The sequence below is a fragment of the Mus pahari genome, chromosome 1 (assembly GCF_900095145.1).
Source record: "Mus pahari chromosome 1, PAHARI_EIJ_v1.1, whole genome shotgun sequence".
NCBI classification, from domain to species: Eukaryota; Metazoa; Chordata; class Mammalia; order Rodentia; family Muridae; genus Mus; species Mus pahari.
In genome coordinates this window covers 90,717,872-90,719,442 of record NC_034590.1, presented here as the reverse complement: position 1 = coordinate 90,719,442, position 1,571 = coordinate 90,717,872, and the positions used below count along the sequence as shown (strand labels likewise).

General features: G+C 48.4%; 1 protein-coding gene across 1 annotated transcript in view; it reads right to left on the bottom strand.

Annotated features, from left to right (window-relative positions):
• Otoa (otoancorin) overlaps positions 1 to 1,571 on the bottom strand; it is a 79,869-nt gene that overhangs the window by 63,763 nt on the left and 14,535 nt on the right. The window contains exon 7 of the mRNA XM_021210191.1: positions 1,124 to 1,255. Coding sequence (XP_021065850.1) covers positions 1,124 to 1,255 — 132 coding nt within the window. The remainder of the gene's footprint in view (positions 1 to 1,123; positions 1,256 to 1,571) is intronic.

Sequence of the window (1,571 nt, the reverse complement as noted above, 5' to 3'; positions counted from 1 at the left end):
GTTCGAGGCCAGCCTGGTCTACAAAGTGAGTTCCAGGACAGCCAGGGTTACACAGAGAAACCCTGTCTCAAGTCCAAGTCCACTTAGAAACAGTGACCATGGGGTTTTGCTTACTGCTTTGCTGAATTACTTCCTTATGTGACCTCTTTGCTTACTATTTTACCCAATTACTATCGTGTCTGACCCCCTTGTTCACTACTTCACTTGATTACTTTGTCTTTGATCTAAGAACTGACGATGTTTTTTGGATATACCTGGAGTGATATAAAAGTAAGCTGGAGAGGAGGAGAAGGAGGAAGAGGAGGAGGAAGAGGAGGAGGAAGAGGAAGAGGGAAAGGAAGAAGAGGAGGAAGAGAAGGAAGAAGAAGAGCAGGGAGAGGAAGAGAAGAAAGCAGAGGAGGAAGAGGAGGGAAAGGAAGCAGAGGAGAGGAAGAAGAGGAAGAGGAGGAGGAAGAGGAGAAAGAAGAATTAGAAAAAGAAAAGACTCTTTCCCTCCTGAGCCTAAATGAAGAAGCTGAGTCTTAGCAGGGTTCTCAGCTCCTCTTTGGAACAGTGGTTCATGAGCAGCTCTCTGAACTAAACTGACACTAGCCCTCAACTTTGGAGCCTCGGGGAATTCTGGGACTCCGGGACGTTGCTTTCTATGCTGTGTGCATGTCACTAAACTTGCTTTGTGGTCATTGCCAGCTGTTGTTTGCCTTTATCCTAAGCCATATCACGGCTGAGCTTTTTAGTTTTAATTCACACAGGTTTGGGGGAGGATTTAAACATTTTAATGGTTATATATTTATTTTTATTTAATTATTTTGGCAGTGTTAGATATCAAAATTGAGCCTCAGGAGCACTGAATAACCTTAAGGACAGGGACAGTTCTTTCTCTCTCTACACCCAGGGCACACAGCAGTCGCCCTCAGACACTTACCAATTCAAAGGGCTAGAAGACCCTTAGTATCCCCTAGTGCCCGTAAGAGTAGAAAAAATGTAACATGGAGAAACTGAAGAAAAAAGGTCCTAGAGTCCCAAGCAGGGGTGGTTATGGAGAAAGGAGGAAAGAACCAAAAGTGGCCCAGCAAATGTCAACTACTCTGCTACTTCTCACAGTGGGTTGCCAGGCATGCCTTACCAGGTGGCCCCATTTGTCTTCCAGAAGGCATTTCATGGCGGTGTGGAACTGCTGGTTATCAGTAGCCCTCAGGTCCTCCAGCAGCTTCTGCGGCTGGTACAGATACTGTTCCAGGTGTGCTTCCATGACTGCCTGGGCATGGGAGATTCAGTCATTGAAGTCAGAAGACTGAGGAGTGTGTCAGCACCAAGGCCAGCAGCCCAGCGGGTTCCCCCTTGCTGGCCTGGCAGAGCCCGCCAGCTAGCAGGCAGTCTGTATATGAGGGGTTAGCGGGTCCTAACGCTATAAAGCTGGGGGATTCCTTACAAAATTCAGATTTCCAAGTCCACTTAGGACAGCGCTGGGCATGCTTTTACCCCCTCCAGTGGCCAGCCTGATTTCAAAATTCTGTGGCCTTCTATGGCCTGCCTAGTCCCTGTCTGAGATGCGGGGGGGGGGGGGGGGGGGG